The following is a 17,952-nucleotide window of genomic DNA, read 5'->3' as shown; positions in this document are numbered from 1 at the left end:
ATTGAAGAATTCATGGAATGTTTGGACCAAGGGAACGGCTAGCGGCAGGAAGGTACCTGGCGATCCGAACCTGCCTTTAGCGGCCGGGATGTGGGGACCTTAGGTACAGGACCTACAGGTTGAATGAAGCACCAGCTGTCGGCTTCGTTAACGCGACGTGGACCCTTGGATTTCAGCATCACCTCAGCGAACCTCCCACTGCCACCACGACCTTGACAAAGCCAATTCGCCGTCTCCAGGCAATTCTTCACTCCCTTCTGGCACCTCATGCCGCACATTGTCAATCGACTGGATACCGACTGAGCTGCCATCATGATCAGTCCATCTCCCCACAAACCCCGGCGCAGAGGCGGCAAGAAGACCAACGGTGGAAATGGCACTGGCAGCAGTACACCCACTGTGGAAAGCCACCTCACCAAGAAGGAGGCTCTGGTCAAGGCCCCAATCTTCCCTTTGGCTTCGTTTCTCTGGCCAGCTCGAGGCTCTGTATCGCAATGGGAGGTCCTTCCCCTGATCCTCATGGTGGTTGGCCTGTTTAGATGGGCAGCTGGGCTTTGGGGGTACTCTGGTAAATGCGCTCTGGAACACCGATGAGAATTGACAGCTCTTGCTAACCATGCCACTCATCTTAGGTTTCCAACGACCACCCATGTTCGGAGACTACGAGGCGCAAAGACACTGGATGGAGATCACAACACAAATTCCCGTCTCGCAGTGGTACTTCCACGACCTGCAGTGGTGGGGTCTCGACTACCCGCCCCTGACGGCATACCATAGTTGGCTTTGCGGCAAGGTTGGAGCCTTCATCGACCCTACTTGGTTCGAGCTGTACACCTCGAGAGGATCCGACGACCCGACTCTGAAGATATTCATGCGCGCCACAGTCATTGTCTCCGAGTACCTCATATACATCCCCGCTGCCGTCATCTTCGTACGACGCTTCTCTAGACACAGCAATGTGCCGACATGGACCGCTTGGATGGCGCTCGTCGCAATCTTGATGCAGCCCGCTACGATTCTCATCGACCACGTTCACTTTCAGTACAACACTGTCATGCTTGGACTCGTCCTGGCGAGCATGTCGAGTATGCTGGCTGGCCGCTATCTCTGGTCTGCAGTCTTCTTCGTCGCCGCCCTTGGCTTCAAGCAGATGGCCCTCTACTATGCCTTCTCCGTCTTCGCGTTCCTCCTGGGCAGCTGCGTTTTCCCCTTGAAGCCGGGCCGCTTCGTCGGCATCGCCCTGGTGACCGTCGCGGCTTTTGCGCTTCTGCTTCTGCCCCTGGTGTTGGGCACTCTCTACGACGCTCATCGAGGCATTGATGCGCGGCCTGACTATGAGGGGCCGCCGCCTGCCTTGCCCCTCTTCCCGTGGCTGACCGACGTCCTCGATACCAACGCCATTTACTATCCGGTAGTCGAGCAATTGGTGCAGATGGTTCATCGCATCTTCCCTTTTGCGCGCGGTCTTTTCGAAGACAAGGTCGCCAACTTCTGGTGTGCCGCCAACGTCGTCATCAAGCTTCGCAACTACCCTCCCGAGCTTCTCCAGAGAGGCGCACTTGTGGCTACATTGGCCTCGATCATTCCGCCCAACCTGATTCTGTTCTTCCGTCCGCGCAAGTCACTTCTTCCCCTGGCCTTCGCAACTACGGGATGGGGGTTCTTTCTCTTTAGCTACCAAGTACACGAGAAGAGTGCGCTACTCCCTCTCATGCCCATGACAATGCTTTTAGCCGGTAAGCATGGACTGTCGCGAGATAATCGGGCTTGGGTTGGATTTGCCAACGTCTTGGGCGTGTGGACGATGTTCCCCCTCCTTAAGCGGGTAGACCTCAGCGTCCCGTACGCCGTCCTGACATTGCTGTGGGCATACCTTCTTGGTCTCCCGCCAACATCTCTGAGTGCCTACTTCCAGGAGGATCACGGCAAACTGCGCCAGTGGGCAACATTCCTTCTCCACGGCGCGTTCTACGTTGCCATGATTGCGTGGCATGTGGTCGAGAGAGTAGTGGTGCCGCCCATTGACAAGCCCGATCTCTGGGTGGTTGCAAACGTGGGTGTCGGTGCGGTGGGATTCAGCATTTGCTACCTCTGGTGTCTATTGCAGTTGATTGTGCAGAGTGACATTCTGCCGACGAGAGGAGGCGCGAAGGACAAAGCAAAGAGCCAATAGATAGAAGGGCCGACTAGCAATGGTCTTGTACATGACAGACGGACGAGTCTCTTGAGGAAGAGAGCTCATGTAATAACAGCACGGATTTCAGAAAAGACAAATGAGCATCGGAAAAGCAAGGTTTTTGTTTTGGTAAATTGAGGTGAATAGTACATGAAAACACTTTTAAAGGCCGAAAACGATGCTATTCTACCACCTGGCGATGCACCTCGATATCTAGGAAGAACAGAAGGAAAACAGGGAATCTCATGATTATCCACAATCGCCTAGTCCTGACTTGACTTTGTATCTTTCTCTGAGGCTACAGTTATGATGATGCCTGTCCGGGGGTTTGAGAATCACGAAACCTGCACAAACGCCCGCTTCTTGACAGCCCGGCTCTCATCGCCCTCATCCCAGTTCTCGTCGACGTAGTCCTTGACGCTCTTCTCCTGGAGCTGCATGCCGACGACCTTGAGCGCGGCAATGTTGAAGCCCATCTCGTCCTTTTGGCGCTTCAGCGCGGCGCGCAGGTTGGCGCGGATGCCGTCGAGCATGCCGCGCATGGTGCGGCTGGCGACGATCTGGCGGTGGTGCGTCTTGAGCATGAAGAAGAGGATGCGGCAGGTCAGCGGGATGTTCATGGAGCGCTGGGCAAAGACGTTGAGGAAGGTGAAGAGCATGGGCACGGAGGCGAAAGGTAGCACGAGGAGGGCGTCGTGGAGGGCCGAGGCCTTGATGCGGCCCAGCACGCTCATGACGTAGGCCTCGGCCGTGATGTTGCCGAGGGCGACGAAGATGGGGTTGCGCTGGGGCGCCGGCGCGGACGGGTTCGTCTTCTTGGCGTCCTCCCACTCCTGGAGGAGGTTGAGGTCGGCGATGGCGATCTCGAGGGCCTCGGCGATGCGTTCTCCGGCCATGAGGGTCTCGACGGTCTGCTTGGAGGCGGCGCCGACTTCGCCTTCCTGGTCCTCGGCGTCCGGGTCGCGCTCGAGCGAGGTGGTGAGGGTCTTTTCGTAGAGCTCCTCGATTTCCCTTTCGCGCTCTTCTTCGAGGAAGATTTGCTCGTCCGTCTCGTCCCAGACGCGGATGGACTTGTCGTGGCCCACCGTGACGAGGAAGTTGCCCGTGTGGCCGACGGCCATGGCCCAGACCTCGCCGTGGTGGCCGTCGAGGCGCTGGATCTGCTCAAACTTGTCGCCGTCCCAGTACTTGATGACGCGGTCCTTGGAGCTGCTGAAGAAGTGGTGGCCGTTGCCGTCCGAGTTGTGGGGGACGAAGGCGACCTGCAGGATGGAGTCCTGGTGGCCAAAGAGGGCCTTGTGGCAGTCGCCAAAGTCGAGGCCCCATATCCTGATGTTCTTGTCGGCGGAGCTGGTGACGATGAGCTTACTGTCGTACGAGATATCCATGCTCAGCACCGGGAGCTTGTGGCCGTAGAGGTTGAGGTAGAGCTTCAGGCTGTCGGTGAAGAAGACCTTGACGGTGTTGTCGAGGAGGGAGACGGCGATGTACTTGGCATCGGGGGAGTATCTCACGCAGAGGATGTCGTCGGACACCTTGAGTGTTTTTGACTGGACCAGCTTCAACTTAGGTGTCGTACGCGTGGTGCCCAGAACTGGCTCTTGGACAATCTTAAAGTCCCAAAACTTGGCTGACTTGTCGGCACTACCCGATGCCACCGACTTGCCGTCGGGATGAACTTGTAATGACCAGATGGCACCCTCGTGCGCAGAGACGCTGTCCAGCAGACTCGCGGACGCAACATCAAAGAGCTCGAGCTCTCCCGTCTTCGTTCCGACGACGACGACCTTGTCTCCGGGCAGGAATGCGCAGCAAAGAGCGTAACCACACTCAAAGGTGCGGATGCAGGCCTGCGTCTTGATGTTCCAGACCTTCAGACTTCCGTTGGCGGCCGTCGCTAACATCTTGTCGTCAGAGCTGAGCGACACGGCGCGGATGTCTGTCCTGTGTCCGGGGAGTTCCACGGCCAGCGACCGCGTGTAGTCGGGCACATCCTCCTTCTTGGACTTGGCGCCCTCTTTCGTGGGTATGCTGTAGTACTCGAGTTGGTTGTTTGTCGTCCCCGCCAGCAAGTGTATTTCCTTGCTCCCACCATTGACCGCCCAGTCGACCGATCGCACCTTGCCGCCCGTCCGGACAATCACGTACTGAACAAAAAAGTCGCTAGCCTCCGCGACGGAGATATCCTCTGCCTGATCCTCTCCCTCAGGCGCAGCATCGGCCTCCTCTTTTCCTTCCTTGCTGGCCTTCTCACGTCTTCTTCTCCTCTTCCGGGCCAGGGACTTCTTGACCTCTGCCTCCGACCTTATGCGCCATACCTCCACGGCCTTTTCTACGCCGTGGACTGCAAAGTAGTCTCGGCGGGGGTGAAAGACCACCTCGATAGCCTTGTCCTTGTGCTGACGGAACAAGGTCCCTCTGTCGTGGAGGAATTTCGTATTTTGCGGAGCGTCGACCTGACCCTTCAAAGCGGCGAGTCCTGTTGTATCCAGAAACCACACCTTCAGCTCCCCGTCGTTTCCGGCCGTGATGCAACCGCTGTAGTCGGGAGAAAGTCCCAATGCCCAGCATTCGCCGTTCGTCTGTGCGATGTGTGTCTCGATGCAATGCCTCGAGGACAGGTCCCAGAGCTTGATCAGGGAGTCCTTGCCGGTCGTAAGAAGGTAGCCCTCCGCTGACGGGTCGCTGTCCAGCATTGCCGTGTTATCCTCATCTTCGACCTGTCCCTCCGGCTCGACGAATTGCAGTCCTGTGATCTGATCCTTGTGTCCTCTCAGTTTGAACTGGCCGACCTCAGCCACGAGATCCCAGATAATGACATCGGTGTCGCGGGAGCCACTGGCCAATCGCACGCCCGACTTGTCGAATGCCAGTGTCGTAATCGCCGACTTGTGTCCGTTGAAGTTGACAATCACCGTGGCGATCTTGCTATCCCATAACCGAATGCTTCCATCTTCGTATCCGACGGCGAAAATATCTGTGTCGACTTTACTCTGCACAATCGCAGTAACGGGTACCGTGTTTCGTTCGTCCCGCCACCTGCTGAGAAGCTCGCCTTTCTTTATATCCCAGCACAAGACATCCTCGTTTGCGGCTACGATTGCCTGGCCGGCGCCGTTGCCAGCTCTGCCTTGGGGAGCCCAGGCGAGGTTTGCTGTGTTGGATGCGACAACGCCGAAAGACTTGCTATGCTCGTACTTCCTGAAGAAAAACAAATGTTAGACACACCCTTAAAGCCCGCGACACCTGTAAGACCTTACAAGTATGATTTGACCATTTTTGCGGATTTCCTGGCGCCCAAAAAGCCCTTTGTCAATGGCTCCTTAGAATGCGACGAGTAAACCGATCATCAAAATCTCGAACCTCCCACCTTCCAATCTTTCAAAAAGTTTCCCTCACCTTATCGATAAGATCAGAAGATAAGTGGAGAGGACTGGGAGTGCCGAAGTATATCCGTAATCGACGGTCCCGCATGAGCATCACAGCCACAGAAGCTCCGACAGCGACCTCCACGTCAGGCGGGCCCCACCACGAGGCATCATCAGCAACCAACGACGCAACAACATCACAGGAGACGTACGGACAATTGGTCGCAGACAAGATGCTTCTCCTCGACTATCAGAATGTTCTGATTCAATCGGTTCTCACCGAGAGATTCTCTGGGTACGTGGATTGGAATATGGTAGCTCATGTTCGGCTAGCTTGCTAACTTCCAAGGCAGTGCCCCTCCTGCGCACATCGACCAGACAGTCTCCGATTTCGACGGCGTCATCTACCACATCTCGACCCCCGAGACGAAGACCAAGATTCAGCTTTCGATTCAAATAAGATGCTACAAGGACTTGGTCAAGTACGGCGCAGAGCAGGTGCTGCAGAGAGAATATGGCCAGTATGTGGTGCCGCCGGAACCCGGGTACGACTTCTCGGTATTGATCGATTTGGAGAACCTCCCGGAGGAGAAGGGTCAGTTACACTGCAATGATGTCGGGTGATACTTGAGACTGACGGAAAATGCAGAGGAGAAGGATGCGCTGATCATGAAGATGGCGCTGTTGAAGCGCAACGCCATGGCCGCACCTTTCGAGGCTGCTTACGAGGAGCACTACAAGCTGAAGGAGGAGGCATCCAAGTACACGTCTGAGGAAGCTCCGCAGGGTGTCCGCGAGGGCGGCGAGGTTATGGCTATCCACTACCGCGAGGAGGAAGCTATCTACGTCAAGGCCAGTCACGACCGTGTCACGGTTATCTTCAGCACCATCTTCCGCGAGGAAACCGACCGTGTCTTTGGCAAGATCTTCATCCAAGAATTCGTCGACGCCCGTCGGCGAGCTATCCAGAACGCTCCCCAGGTGCTCTTCAGGAACGACCCCCCGCTGGAGCTCCAGGGAGTCCCTGGTGTCAGAGATACCGGAACCGGCGAGATCGGATACGTTACCTTTGGTGAGTGTTTATCCTTACATAGCTTGATTGCTTTGCCATTGACGTCTCTTGATAGTCCTTTTCCCTCGCCACCTTACACCACAGAGAATGCCGGACTGCATCTCCCACATCCAAACTTTCCGCGACTACTTCCACTACCACATCAAGGCATCGAAGGCGTATATTCACTCAAGAATGCGCAAGAGAACTGCCGACTTCCTCCAAGGTATGATACAGTTCGATTTCGAGGTGAACATTTTGACCAATACCACGCAGTACTTCGCCGCGCAAGACCCGATAGCGAGGAGAAGGAACGGAAGACGGCGAGCGGCCGCACTTTCAAGGTCCAGGGTGCGTAGGCTAGTAAGGATGCATTCTCACCGCATGCCCGGAATACGCAGCACACAAATCGATGATAAGGACTCACTGGACTGTGAACTTGAAACTACGTCCAGAGCTCAGGCGTATCGAAGCTGTATAAGCAAATGCGATACAACGCGTTCCCGCCCACAGCTGATAGCGATAGCAAGCCAAGGGGTTTTCTGTTACCTTTGTAGAAGAAGAAGAAAAAAGACTTTCATGACCACTAGCCCTGCAGACTATACCTTATCCTCGGAATCCTCCTGATGAAAACCGGAAGCAGCTTGGCAGTAATGAAATCGGGAGCAATTCTGAGCTGATGAGCCAATCAGAGGCCCTAAGGCGTGGACGGGCCTTTTCGTGGTAGGGTGATGAGACGGAGATGGAGAAACCTTTTGCAGATGATGCGCAAACTGCAGCCGGGACGGGGGCACCGGGGAGGGGGGAAGGGAGATGGTGACGGCGTTTTGACGGCGGTGCATCCATGGAACATTAATGGCGGCGGTTGCTTGATGTGCCGGATCGACGTCTCCACTCCAACACTAACACCGGTGTCCGATGGGAAAGGGTTCCCACCTCAGTCTTCCAAGTGCCTACACGTAGTGCAGTTTGCATACGAATGGAGACCAGGGCTGATCCGTGTAGGCAGTATGTTGTACATGAATGCATTGTTGACGGCCACACCGGGATTGTTCATGTGAACAATCATGAAGCAAGCCGGCCGTGGCCTTAATTGGGCTGGAGTTTGTTCGAGGCTTTACTACTGGCCGTCCGATGTGTGAATGCTGCCACAGCGAGAAAGTCGAAATGTTCGAGCTAGGTATGCGTAGCTTATCCTAATACGTAGTAGAGAACCTGATGTTTGGATGAACGAAGGGGGGGGATGTAACATGTGGTACCCCCATCTGTATCCATAGGTATATGGTGTGGCTCTCTGCATAAGATAGGTGTATATATCGCTCTTGGTATTCGTCGGTCGTTCCTCTCAAGCACGTAATCCAGGTCGCATAAAGCTGTTTCCTCGTGGAAGGAAGGAATTGGGTTGTTTCGTTTGTGTGGCGAGGTTTTTTGGATTGTGTACATAATTCACGAGGTAGTGGGCTTTCGACAACCGCGCATAATGGTGAATTAAAGTGGTTTTTTCCCAAGAGAGGGATCCGATAAGTGGGTGGGTGGGCAGACGCGCCGTGACAGAGAGCTTTCAACTCTCCTTTTCTGCCTTGCTTGGTTTTTCGCGATTCGCGTTCGTTGGAACTTATCCTCCACTTTGAGCACTGCCCGCTTCGTTCCTTATGCTAGGTAGTTCGGTTTCCTGCGTTTCCCTGCTTTGCGCCGTCCAGAATCGGGCCGTGACAATTGTTTCCCTCAACGAATAGACATGGCCAATTTTTCAAAGATATGAGAAGGCGTAGTGCCCATTGAGCGAAAGGTCGATGAGCCAATCGATGCATCGTGAACGATGTGTATGTACTTTATGCAGCAGAGGTTGCGATGACAGTTCAATCAATTGGAGAGCGGACGCCGCAGGCCGGGATGTCCCCCACCGAGCAATGGGCTGTGAGACCAACTGGGTTTGAAGATGGGGCGCCGCGAGCCCCCCCTCGTCCAGTCGTCACGGTCACCTCGGACGACACTGCAAACTGGGAGCGACGAGGGAGGGGACGGCTTGATGATCCATGCCGCGACGCCGGATCCCCCCTTCGTCATTCTCCAATCCGCACGCTACGAAGACGATGTGCAGTCGTCCTCTTCCGCGGCTCCGTGGCGATAATCTACTCGGTATGAGTTTGTACGAAGTACGGATGCTCTGCCTCCCCCGAGTCGCTCCCCCAAGAAGGAAGGACCCGACCCCTTAAACTCTCACAAGGTATCCCATGCATACCGTGGACGGCCAAGTGCGAGAGCCTGAGAGGATACCAGACTGACTGGATGACAAGCCCCCGGGACTGCCATCGCATCGCATGGCATTCTTTTTAGCTGAGGTGTGCACGGGACAATAATGCAAGGAACGGCCGGCGCGGAAGGAGGGTTGGGAAACTTGAGACGGATGTGATAGGATGATTGGGATTGGGGGAGAAAAACCCCACGTCGCGAGCTGAGGTGGAAAGATGGAAGGGCGAGTGGTCTGCACTTGCCTCGTACCTGACGCTAAAATAAGTGAAGTGTCGGTTTGATGTATCTATGTATTGCCCGTACCTGCTTGGCAGTGCCTGCAAATGCGAAGGTAAATCGAGATGGACCAGTCAGAGCACTTTGTCGCATCCAAAGCATCTTGAGCAACTTTTCTCTACCTTAGCAGTGGAACCTCCTGGTCTCTTCATGAGTCCTGAATGCTGAGTGGCCGGCACCTCCTCGACCTTCAAGCTTGCTCCCCCCCACCTGCCGTCCGTCATCTGCCCAGGCACTTCAAGATGTGGCCCGTCTGGTCTCTGGCAGACTGGCACTCTGCTGTATCGGGCGTAGCGGCAGCTGGGAACTGCTGCGGGAAGAACGTGCGCTGCTTGGGCCTGGACCGCAGGTGGCCGTCAGAACAGCCAGACACGCCAGACTTCAGAGGTCAAACCGTCAATCATGCCCCAGATTCGAAATAGGGAGGCTGGAACGGAGGGAGGGCCCTCTGAAGCCCTGAAGCTCTCCCTCTCAACGTCTTGGGGGTCCCGAACCTGCGGATGGCATATCATGACAGATTCAGATAAGATGTGTTTGGTCTTTTCCTGGATGGCCACGAACCTCTTTTAGGAAACGGGTTACTTTCCTAGTGACATGTTTGCAAAGGGAGGATGAGAGTCTACACCTATACCTTCTTCACCTGTCATATCGCTGTTCTAAATCTAGGCTTTGCTGCTCCATACATAGCACCCTAGAAGGCTTGCCAGTTCTTTTTGCGTGGTCTGCCGCCGATACCACGACACACTGGACGACGCCGATGACCCCCCGGGCATTCTTGACATCAACCCCTGCCTGCTAAGAGCGCTTGGAGGAGCAAAGTGGTACGGATAACGTGAAAGTGGCTCCTCCCACCTCCCAATTGTGACCTGCAGCCTGCAGGACTGTGACTGAGGCACTTTCCTCTTCGTTGGTTGAGCTGCTCCTCTTTCTCTGCCTCTCTTTTCGACGTTTGCTCCTTACCAAATCCCTCTCCCCCATTCGCCCCGAGATTTCCTTCGCGGAACATCTCTGTCGCTCATTTACCAGTCTTCCTTCTTCTATTCCATGGGCAGTTTCGACGTCTTTACCGCAGATTCAACATAATATCCCTCCCGACGCCTTACCCGGACCGTTTTGCCATCTACCCGGCCTTTCTGCGCTCGGCCGGCCACTCACGACAAACAAGCAGCACGAGGGTGGAAAAAGAAAACGCAAGACAACCTAACGCGTAGGCATAGCGGCTTGCAGTGGCTACAGCGTATACGAAGAGTAAATCCTCGCCTGGAGCAGTATAGAGCAAGAATACGCAGCAGACAGTAGAAGGACGCCAAAGAAACATTCGAATCGAATTGTAGTGCCGTTAGGTCAAGGGAACAGGAGAGAAATCGACATTTGAAGATCTCCAAAAATCCGAGATTGGGGACAGCGCTGGTCGTCCCTCTCAGCAGCATTCATTGGCCGATGTTGAACTAGAGCCATTTCTTCTCGAGACGTTTAGCTCCCGTGGCGTCACCGGCTTTTCCAACGATCGCCCTTTCTTCTCCTGATAGCTTGCTTACCTTACCTACCTTACCTTACAGAGTCAGGTAGCAGCTATTCGTACGCTACCTACTGATACTTCGTACCTGACCGACCTGGCACAGACATCTCTTGTCACAGCAAGAGGCGACACCACAGCGAGACATTTCGGCGGTCCTCTACGGGTTTGCAAACACACAAGACAAGCACCTCATCAATCCACGTCGACAACGTAGTACACTCATTTCTCGAAGCTTTCGCGCGCGACTCTGTTTCAATTTCACCTCTTGGAATCCACTCCAATCAGATTCCCGCCGATTTCCCGTCTTTATCTCTCTCTCGCTCTTCCCCGCTGCAACTTGCATACATCCACACTCACTCCATACACGCAGTCACCTTTTTAGGGCAACTCACAATCATTCATTCTTTCCCCTTTCTTATTCTACATTCGGGTAACAATTTCTTCTTCGCCGAGACGCCAGCCGACGACCGACACAAAACGGTTCACTTGGTCTCTCATCAATCGGTCTGCTTCATTTCACGTTTGGGGGACTTGCTTTCGTCGAGCTTGCCCCAAGCCAGTCTAAACCGATTGTCAATCCATCCGAGCACATTTCAATCAGCAGCCGTGGAGCCGTGGCCGCGACTGCGTATCCGTACCTTACTCCGTCCGTACCTTACCTTACGGTGAGTGGAGGCACCGCTCCACCCACAAAAAAAGTGTCAGTGCTTTTGATAGGAGGTAAGTGCAACCTAAAGTCACCACCAATTTCCCTGGCGCAGGTACGGGCAGGTACAAGTCTGCAAAGTGGGGCCCGCACCTTCCATTCCAGGCCCCATCTCGTCTGGCGACTCAGCCTCTCTCCTTCCCTCTGGGCTCCCGTCTGGCTCTGGCTCTGCGTCTGCGTCTGTGTCTGTCCGCCTCTCCACCAACAAACAACAAAACACTGCGGTCGACAAAGAGCAGGGGGAAGAATAGGAAGCGCAGCTCTCACCACCTCGTCGTCGTTGCCATCTAATGGCCGCAACTCAGTTCTAACCTTTTTTCTTGTCCGACGATAGAACTGGGCGACCAAACTACTCTCTATTTTCTTTTCCTTCTCTACATCCGACACCAGACGCTCGTTTTCACTCCCCCGATTATTCGCTAAATCCTCACCTTCCGATTCGACTCGATCCGATTCGACTCCTTCTCTCCGTTTAATTTCGCACCACCGATTTTCGACGCGCCTCCGAACCCGCGACCGATCAAACGAAGCAGCAGACATCATTCTTTTCATGGCCAGCATCCAAAATTAGATTCCTGCAAATGCGACGCGATATCCAGTCCGATTCTCAAGCATCAAAAATCTTCACTTCAACAGCTTCGATACCCAGCATTCACAGCACCCAACTCACCACCCTCTTGCCGACTGAACAGCAATAGCAATGCGTTTAGCTCTCGGTAAGCGCCCTTCGGCGCGCCGGAGTAAGTGGGCGAACCTTCTTGCAGTGGCAGCCCTCGCACCTTCCTCGGTGGCAGCAATCCAGTTCACCCCAGTTTCCGATGCGAACCTCGACCTTTCCCAGCTTGGCAGAATTGGTGTGGCGGGCGACTTCAACGGCATCTCTCTCTACCAATTTGAGGAGCAAAATGAGAAGCCTTACAGCACAAACGGAAGCGAGTCTTTGCTTTCTCAGCTGCCCAATGGGGCCTTTGCGTCGCTCATCTCGACTGATGCCTCAATTCACGACATGTGCACATTCACCCTCGACAATGGAACGATGCAGGGAGTGGTAATTGGCGGTAATTTCACGAGCTTGGATGGCACTCAGTCTCAAGGCATTGCCTTGTTCAACCCCAACACCTCCCAGATCACCCCTTTGGCCGGTCTGTCAGGTCAGGTGAACGCTCTTCTCTGCGACCAAGCTGCCAACACCGTTTACGTTGGAGGTAACTTCAGAGGCGCCAACTCGACGAACGCAATTGCCTGGTACGGCACCGACGGATGGACTAACCTTCCTTTCGCTGGTTTCAATGGCCCTGTTTCGTCCATCACCAAGGCTTCGAATGGCCACATCGTCTTTGGCGGCAGCTTCACTGGACTTGGCAACACTAGCACTCCCAGCACCCCGGATGGACAGGTCATCAACCTCTCGACTGCCAATATTACTTCGGCTTCGAGCACCTCTACCGCTGGCTTTAGTGACCCTCGCAACATCATCTGCAAGACGGACGGAGCTGATGGCTCAGGCAACACTTGGCTGCTCCGCGACAATTCTGCTGGCTTCTGGCAGGCAAGTTTCGGCTTTGGGTTCCAGCCCACCAAGATGCGGCTCTGGAACACCCACCAGGACGGCCGAGGAACCAAGACATTCCGTTTCACTGCTCTCCCTCTGGGCGGTATCTTGAATATGACCTACGTTGACCCCACAACTGGTCAGAACGCTACCTGCACTAGCGAGTGCCCTCTCAGCAACAACTCAACTCTCAAGTTCCAGGACTTCCACTTTGTCAACCTGGTTGGAATGAACTCGTTCAGAATCGATATTTCCGACTACTACGGATCTGGCGGTGGTCTGAACGGCATCCAGCTTTTCGAGGACGACATCAACTCGTACGCCATCAACGACTTCAACTCCCCGGCCTGCGCAGACAGTGACACCAAGTCATCTGCCACCACCACCGGACCGTGGTCGACATCTCCTTCCTTGCAGAGCAGCTCTCAGTACTTGACTGCCAAGCTATCCGGAACCATCAGCGCAAGCTCCGCCACGGTTACCTTCCTCCCGGATCTCAAGGAGTCTGGCAACTATTCCGTCAACCTGTACACGCCCGGCTGCCTGCAAGACGGTACCTGCTCGACTCGAGCGCAGGTCAACGTTACCGGCATCATGTCGTCCACTGGTAGCAACAAGTTTACTACGTCCCTTTACCAGACTAATAACTTTGACAAGTATGACCAGATCTACTTCGGCTATATCGAGGCGAGCTCAGCAGACGGCTTCCGGCCCAGCGTCACTCTGACTCCTTTGGCTGGGCAGAGCATTGATGAAATGACCATTGTTGCTCAGCGAGTCGGATTCACCCTCATCAATTCGACGGGTGGCCTGAATGGCCTGTTCGACTTCGACCCTTCGTCTGCCACAGTCAACACCGATTTCAAGAGCTCCAAGATCAACCAGCTCGGGTCCTCATTCTCCTCAGGATCTGCAGTCACTAGCTTGACGACTGCTGGCGACTTGGTCATCGTTGGAGGCAACTTCACGTCATCTACTGCCCGCAATGTCATTGGTATCAACACGGCAAGCGAGGCTACCATGGCTCTCGACGGCGGTCTCAATGGCGAAGTGAAGGCGATGGAACTCAACGGTACCCAGCTTTACGTTGGTGGTGTCTTCTCCAACACCCTCGACAATGCCGTCACAGGTCTCAACAACGTCGGTGTGTACGACACCTCCGCCAACACGTGGACTGCACTTGGTGCAGGCGTCAACGGCGAAGTCTCCCACGTTGTCCCAATGCTCGTCAATATTACAAGCGAGAGTGAGGCAGAGTCGGTCGTTACATTCACTGGTGACTTCAGCGAGATCAACGCATTCGGAGACAACTCAGCTATTCAGGCTTCTGGCTTTGCCGTCTGGGTGCCCTCTCAGAAGAATTGGCTGCAGAACCTCAACGGCCCTGTCCCGGCCTTGAACGGAATCCTGACCACTGGCATTCTCGATCTTCCCGGAGGAGGATCTCTCTACGCAGGATCGATGACCTCGGCAACTATCAGCGCCAATGGTGCCGTCACCCTTGCTGAGAAGTTTGGCCAGTTCCCGGTCAAGTTCAAGCCATCTTCGACGACCTCTATCACCGTCAGCAAACGCGATTCTCTGGCCAGTGGCAACATTACGGGCGTGGTCACTGGTGCATTCTACACTGGCAACAGCCGCAATATTACCATCCTGGGTGGCCACTTCACGGCTGTGGGCACTAACGGCAGCTCCGCCAATAACCTGGTGCTCATTGACGGATCAAACTCGAACTCGATCACCGGCCTCGGCTCTCAGATCGAGGACAACTCAACCTTCATTGCCCTTGCGGTAACTGGCGACCTTCTCTTTGCCGGAGGCAGTGTCCGTGGTACCGTCAACAACAATGCTGTGCGAGGTATCATCTCTCTGAACCTCCAGACTGCTACCTTCAACAGCACGCAACCTCCCGGCATCAGCGGTGGAAACGCGACCGTCACATCTATCGAAGTCCGTCCCGATTCTGGCGATGTCTATGTTGCCGGTTCCTTTGAATCAGCTGGAGCGCTTGGCTGCCCAGGTGTCTGCTACTACGACACATCTCTGGCAGGTTGGAACCGTCCCGGTGTCAACCTCGAAGGCACTGGACATTGCCTCATCTGGACCAGCAAGTCCCAGCTTGTCGCCGGTGGCAATTTCACCTTGAATGGTACCTCCCCTACCATGCTTGCCATGTACAGCCCTGATCGCCAGGCATGGTCTGCCTACCCCGGCGAGGACTCTCTGCCTGGTCCCGTCGAGGTTCTGACGGCTGGATCGAGTGATCGCAAGCAACTCTGGGTTTCCGGAACCGCGAACAACGGCTCCATCTACCTGATGAAGTACGACGGCTCCAAGTGGCAATCTGCCGGAACTACTCTACTTCCCGGTACTACTGTCAACAGCATCCAGGTCTTTTCTCTGACTTCATCCCACGACAATACCGACATCCTAGACTCCAACCAAGCCTTGATGATTACTGGCTCCCTCAACCTTCCCGGCTACGGATCAGCGTCGGCTGCCATCTTCAATGGAACGACCTTCCAACCGTACGCGCTCACAGTCAACAGCGGTAACACCGCCGGCTCGATTTCGAGAATCTTCACCGAGCACCAGGACTTCTTCTCCGACAATGGTAAGTTTTGCAGACTCGATACCTTTAGAAATGCGTACTGATATCGAAGCAGAAGGCCGCATGGCTCTTGGATTCATTGTCCTAATTGGACTTGGTATATCGCTCGCCCTCATCTTCCTCATCGTCATCGTCGGTATGGCCCTCGATCGCCTGCGCAAGAAGCGTGAGGGATACTCGCCAGCACCGACATCGATGTATGACCGCGGCGGTGGTATGAGAAAGATTCCTCCCCACGAGCTACTCGAGTCACTCGGTAAGGGCCGTCCTGGCGCTCCGCACGTGTAGCACTTGTGAGGAACGTTTCGGTTTCGGTCTTTTATCAGGGTTTTGCTTTCCGGCGTTTGGACAGGCATGGCGTGGAAAAAGGATACCATCGCGACTCGACATCTTTCACCAACAGAGGCATAGAATCAGCTGTTGAGTCCAAGAGGGACGAAGACAGCACATATTCGACACCACGCAAAACGCAAGTCTTCGAAAGCAGTCTGCCTGGCTGCGACCAATCGATATGGCACGCCATACAATCTGACAGTAGCCTCGTGGACCGCCTCGACTTCTCTGCATTCGATTCTTCACGACCTCACGACCTTTGTTTAATGTCTACATGTTTAGTTATACCACTATGCGCGTTAAGCCGCTTTCTCTTCTCGGACACAATCAGCAAGGTTCCTTCCCTGGAACTTGTACACTACAACTGGACACAGCTCCTTTTTGTTATCGAGCTGGTCGCGCGCATACACCAAAACAACCAAACAACACCAATCACTATCAATCAGGTTTCATTTTTTTCTTCACTTTGTCGTCTCGAAATGAGACATTTTCGGAGTTTCCCAAGGTCGGACAGGAGGGATCAAGGCTTCTTCTGAACTTGGAGGTATGAGAGAGGCGGAGGAAAGGAATTCTCCTTTTTTTTTTTCCAAATTCCGCCAACAAGTCTTGGCTGAGGCTGTTTCTACCCAGCTTTGAAGACATTAGCAGTAGCTTCATGGCGGTTGAGTGCCATAGGTAGCTTAATATCCAGTATCGAACAAGGTTTACAGTAACATTCCTGCTCTTCCCGTCCATCGTGATCGATGCAGTCAAGTGCCCCAGCATCTGTGTCTTCCTACTCGTCAAGATGACGAGGATACGGAGAGGAGTGTCATCCAAGTGTACTCTGGTGTGTACCGTTTTCTCTCCATCTCTCCCCCTGATCCTGTCTCATAACACTTGTCTCAGCCACGTAGAAAAAAAAGCCTTCCTCCCCCAAGGACTCCCCTCAGCTAGAAAATGTCTCGCCCTACGTGCCTGTACGACGTTTGAGATCGTTGCCAGCACCGTCATCGTCATGTCGCTTGTAAGCTTAGCTGCTTGCGTACATGTCTCTCTCTCTCTCTCTTTTGAACCCTCCGATCATCGAGCTCATGCTTCGACGCCCCCCCCCCCCCCCCTTCTCCTCTTCCACTGCCGGGTATGTCTTCGAAACTGTGTAACGCTGGCAGAGACTGGTTCATCTTGATACAGCGCCTTACACGCCCCCTCCTTCCTCGGTCTCGTTTAGATACTGGATGATGGGAGCTCTGAGTCTGCATCGGTGAGTGAGTGAGTGGGTGAAGTGTTGGCCGGAATGAACAAAGTGTTTCGATAGGGAGATGGTTTCGTGTATGCGAACTCTTCCGTGATTGAACGAAAGACGTCCTGCCTAGCTCGAGATGTCCAGAAACTTGGAGCTATGAGTTGGAAGCTTCGAGATGTTGAGCTTAGCTTGAGCTTGAGCTTGAGCTTGGTAGGTACTCGTGGTGAGCTCTTCGATTACACACCCCGAGCAAGGAGGGGGAGAGGTAAAGAGGAAGACAACAAGACGTTGCGCTTAACCCGGAACAGCGAGCGAGCTCACGATATCTCACTCACTCACGCCCGGAAACAGCATGAGCGGCCTGCAAGCACGAAGCACCACACAATCATACTATACTAGCGGGGGAAGACGAGGGCTTGAGATCGTAGATGGCGGCGATTTAGGGGGAGGGGGAAGTAAACGTCTAAAGCTTATTCCGCTCGCGGTCTAAGTGTGCTTCTTTCCGCCCGCCTTGATGTTTCTCGAGAACCACCGTGATGTAGTTGTGTAGGTACTCCTCCCCGGGCGTTGAGATTTGCCCCTGCCCCTGAGATGCTCTAAAGGGCGTTTGTTTCGTGCGGGTGAGACACTGTCTTGTAGATGCGGATGATCGCCAGCTAAAGGGCGTAGATTTGATTTTCATCTAGGTACACGAGGGCTTTCTTTTCTTCTCTCTCTCTCTCTCTCCCCTTCTCTCTTAATGAGGGTTATGAGACGGATGTTTCCGTCCAAGTGGACTACATCTCAATACTATACTACATCTAAAATGTGTGTGTGCCTTGGATGCGATTTGACAAGGACTTGGGTGAGACGAAGAGATGAGCCTTCATATTGATGATAGCT

General features: G+C 54.2%; 4 protein-coding genes across 4 annotated transcripts; 3 read left to right on the top strand and 1 right to left on the bottom strand.

Moving 5' to 3' along the window:
• The first annotated feature begins 165 nt into the window (after positions 1 to 165).
• HER10_EVM0005969 (ALG8 glycosyltransferase family ALG6) lies at positions 166 to 2,382 on the top strand. The gene is made up of 2 exons (XM_035475567.1): positions 166 to 568; positions 633 to 2,382. Exons 1-2 carry the CDS (start codon positions 313 to 315, stop codon positions 2,171 to 2,173), a joined length of 1,797 nt encoding a protein of 598 aa, XP_035334986.1. The 5' UTR covers positions 166 to 312; the 3' UTR covers positions 2,174 to 2,382.
• A 115-nt stretch (positions 2,383 to 2,497) lies between these two features.
• Positions 2,498 to 5,490, bottom strand: HER10_EVM0011297 (WD domain-containing protein). The gene is made up of 2 exons (XM_035480732.1): positions 5,437 to 5,490; positions 2,498 to 5,377 (listed from the first exon to the last, which is right to left on the bottom strand). Exons 1-2 carry the CDS (start codon positions 5,451 to 5,453, stop codon positions 2,512 to 2,514), a joined length of 2,883 nt encoding a protein of 960 aa, XP_035335362.1. The 5' UTR covers positions 5,454 to 5,490; the 3' UTR covers positions 2,498 to 2,511.
• Positions 5,491 to 5,694: 204 nt separating this feature from the next.
• On the top strand, positions 5,695 to 7,379 carry HER10_EVM0007817 (Arp2/3 complex). The gene is made up of 5 exons (XM_035477361.1): positions 5,695 to 5,839; positions 5,898 to 6,139; positions 6,194 to 6,616; positions 6,672 to 6,821; positions 6,872 to 7,379. Exons 1-5 carry the CDS (start codon positions 5,778 to 5,780, stop codon positions 6,952 to 6,954), a joined length of 960 nt encoding a protein of 319 aa, XP_035335111.1. The 5' UTR covers positions 5,695 to 5,777; the 3' UTR covers positions 6,955 to 7,379.
• Positions 7,380 to 10,091: 2,712 nt separating this feature from the next.
• Positions 10,092 to 16,541, top strand: HER10_EVM0011259 (cellular morphogenesis protein). Its single transcript, XM_035480695.1, has 2 exons — positions 10,092 to 15,515; positions 15,568 to 16,541. The coding sequence occupies exons 1-2, from the start codon at positions 12,050 to 12,052 to the stop codon at positions 15,798 to 15,800; spliced, it is 3,699 nt and encodes a 1,232-aa protein (XP_035335359.1). The 5' UTR covers positions 10,092 to 12,049; the 3' UTR covers positions 15,801 to 16,541.
• The last annotated feature ends 1,411 nt before the right edge of the window (positions 16,542 to 17,952 follow it).

The sequence above is a fragment of the Colletotrichum scovillei genome, assembly GCF_011075155.1.
Source record: "Colletotrichum scovillei strain TJNH1 chromosome Unknown Contig00004, whole genome shotgun sequence".
Classification (NCBI taxonomy): Eukaryota; Fungi; Ascomycota; class Sordariomycetes; order Glomerellales; family Glomerellaceae; genus Colletotrichum; species Colletotrichum scovillei.
The sequence above is the reverse complement of the archived record's forward strand: the minus strand, read 5'-3'. Positions and strand labels throughout refer to the sequence as shown.